Source organism: Ciona intestinalis, unplaced genomic scaffold, assembly GCF_000224145.3.
Source record: "Ciona intestinalis unplaced genomic scaffold, KH HT000038.2, whole genome shotgun sequence".
Taxonomy (NCBI): domain Eukaryota; kingdom Metazoa; phylum Chordata; class Ascidiacea; order Phlebobranchia; family Cionidae; genus Ciona; species Ciona intestinalis.
The window spans coordinates 43,255-46,239 of NW_004190360.2; the positions used below are offsets into that span (position 1 = coordinate 43,255).

Consider the following 2,985-nt stretch of genomic DNA (forward strand, 5'->3'; position numbering starts at 1 on the left):
GTATAATTCCATTACCAAATTAGTCGTGGTTTACCTGCGTTGCATGAAAAGGTACAAAGAGATCCAACTTCGGTCGCTCTTACTGAAAACGAACAACGTTTTCGTCCGTTAGCAGGACTTCGGATCGGCGAGCATTCGGCTTTAGCTGAAAAATATGTTTGCATTTAATGTTAGTAATATTAAAAAATCATGTATCTATAGTTGATGGGCTATGAATAAAAAAGGTTTTATCTTAGAACATATTTCATTTAAGGTTCATATAGTAGGGTTGGGGAAGATGGGACACATTTTAATTCTGTTTTCTCGTCCTATTTGTTATCAAACAAAAAAAATTCAACAAATTATAAGATCATGGCCTCACATAAGTCTCGTAGACTGTTTTAATTGTTTAAAACACGATCAGAGAATTCGGATAATATGTGCTAAAAGTGTCCTGTTTTCCCCACCCTACTATATATAGATAATGTGTTGCTGTTTTAGGTAATAAGTACAAAATTGAGTGCTTAAACTTAAATGTATACAACGCGTTGTATTTTAGAAGAACGTGTTACATTTGAAATTATTATGTTCAGCAATGACGAAAAAGTAAAACAGATTTAGATTTATTTACCATCAAGACAAAACAAAGCGGGTGCATTGCATTCGTTGAAGTTACAACAACATCTGCAAACAGAATGTCGCTGCTTCGGGTTGCATTGTGGATTCCAGTTGGATCTTGGGTTCTTTAAAGTAAAATTAAAAATATATTTTTTTAAATCTGAACTTAACTACGCCTATGTTACAATTCTGTCTAAAACATGTGGTTGATAATTACAGACAGTTTTGTTTGCCTTTATTTCATCGTATAATAGGTTGGGGAAAGATTGTACACCTTTTCATTCTATTTTCTCGTACTATTTAGTTGTAAACAAAGAAAATTCACAGAAATATAAAACTGTGTCCCCACGACTCCCATAGACCGTTATTATTTGTTTAAGACACAATCAGGGTATTTAGATATTATGTCCTAAAGGTGTCTCATCTTCCCCTACCCTATTATATGTAAAATCATAAATTGTTTTTATTTACCAACGACTGTTAACCTATACTAAGAATGATAAAATATGTTTTCTTTCTCCTTTTGATTCTACATGGTAATAACCAAAAAATATTTACAAAATCATAACCGTAGCCCACACTTTAAAATACTGCTATTAAAAGTTCAAACTACATATATATGGGATTAGGGTGCTAACTGCAATATATGGGATTTAGGTGCAAACTGTAGTTTCTATCCTATTATATTTAACAGTACTATATACGCTGTATCAGATAAATTAAACCGATTTAAAAAACTTACTTGAGCAAAGTTGTTGTCGCATGCATGTGCTTGTTTACATCTCTTTGTAATTCTCATACCGTAGGGATCTCTTCGGACCTCGTTTTGGCAAGCCGTCTGTTTAATAAAGTAGAAAATCACTTTAACTGATATAAGCTGTTGTACGTTCTTTGCAAATATTTATAACATATATTAGGCTAGGGGGGTAAATGGACAACTTTTCACTCTATTTTTTGTCCCATTAGATCTCAACTATGTAATAAATGAATATATATATTATAGTAATGGGGGAAAATGGGACACATTTTCGCTTTATTTATTCGTCCCATTAAGTATGGAACATAAAAACATTCATACAATTCTAAAAACCGTAGCCTGACGACTCCATAGACCGTTGTAAATAGTTAAAAACACGACCAGGATATTTGGATATTAAAAGTGCTAAAGGTGTCCCGTCTTCCTCCACCCTACTATACGTAGGAAACACTTTTTACCTCTGTTGTTTGACATTCTCGCAGCGTTCCTTCTCTTAAACAAACCTCGTTGCTTTTTGCGTTGTTACATTCCCAGCATTTTAAACCTACATAACGTAGATAACCAGAAATTAAAAATTTGTGTATACTTTGTAACAGACTCGTTTTTTTGGACTATAACCATTTCAACTTTTCAGAAGAATTTTTTTATACGTCGTACGTAAAATTTAAATCAGGAATCTACGCTTTAACAGATTGTTTTGTACAAATAAATTCGGAACTAATAGAATGTATACGAATTTTTATAAGACTTACCGTACATACATTTTTGTGACATTTTTGTTGGTATTATACGTTTTAAACACTTTTTGTGGCTTTTATACAATTTTGTGGCCTCCTTAACTCAAATAAAATAGTCCAATAAGCTGATACGTAAATAAACAGTAATTATAGATAAAACTAGAATTAAAATAACAACAAAGTTTAGGTTTTATTTTCTTACCATAGACTGTCTTGACTGTAATAAGAAGAAGCGCACAAATTGAATAAATCTTCATTTTTCAGATAACTTGTTCTTCTGCAGAACATAAATGAAATTATATGCATAAAACAGTATCGTATGTCTGGGTATATATAGCTAAAAGTTAAGGTTTGTTTACGCTTGCTAAAATCGTCCACACGCGTGTATCTAAGCTACGAAAGTCACCAAACAATAACAACAGTGTCAGCTTGTATCTAACCACGTACAAAGGTGACAGCTAAAATGCCGTAAATATTGCTCAAGGTCGCGAAGCTAACAAAAACAAGCACCCGTGACCAACTGCGCGTATTATTTAAACGCCACGCCCGTGCCTATTATCGCATCAACATGTCACACGATCCTTCTTACAGCGCACTGCAAATCATAACATGGGTTTTAAAACAGAATGAATGGAACACGCGGTTTAAACTGCAACTGTGTTGAAGCAATTAGGCGTGTGGATATATATAGTTTTAATGTATTTTCTTTAACTTTTAATTTCTGACTACAAAATATATTGAGAGTTGCCAACACTTTCAGAATTGCCAAAGCATACAACAGTGTAGCAATGTTTACTTGTACCTATATAAATGTATAATCCAATTACACTTTTTAAACATGTGTAGGCGTGTACTTTCTAGTTCAGTACCGAAGTTTTTGCACCATTTATTGCG

At 33.0% G+C, this 2,985-nt stretch overlaps 1 protein-coding gene across 1 annotated transcript in view; it reads right to left on the reverse strand.

Moving 5' to 3' along the window:
* The window catches only part of LOC100186573 (E-selectin), a gene marked incomplete in the record, with an annotated part of 9,635 nt that extends 7,106 nt beyond the window's left edge, over nt 1-2,529 (reverse strand). Inside the window, 5 exon segments of the mRNA XM_009862787.3 lie at nt 35-145; nt 611-722; nt 1,340-1,435; nt 1,813-1,898; nt 2,294-2,529. Coding sequence (XP_009861089.1) covers nt 35-145; nt 611-722; nt 1,340-1,435; nt 1,813-1,898; nt 2,294-2,348 — 460 coding nt within the window.
* Between the last annotated feature and the right edge of the window lie 456 nt (nt 2,530-2,985).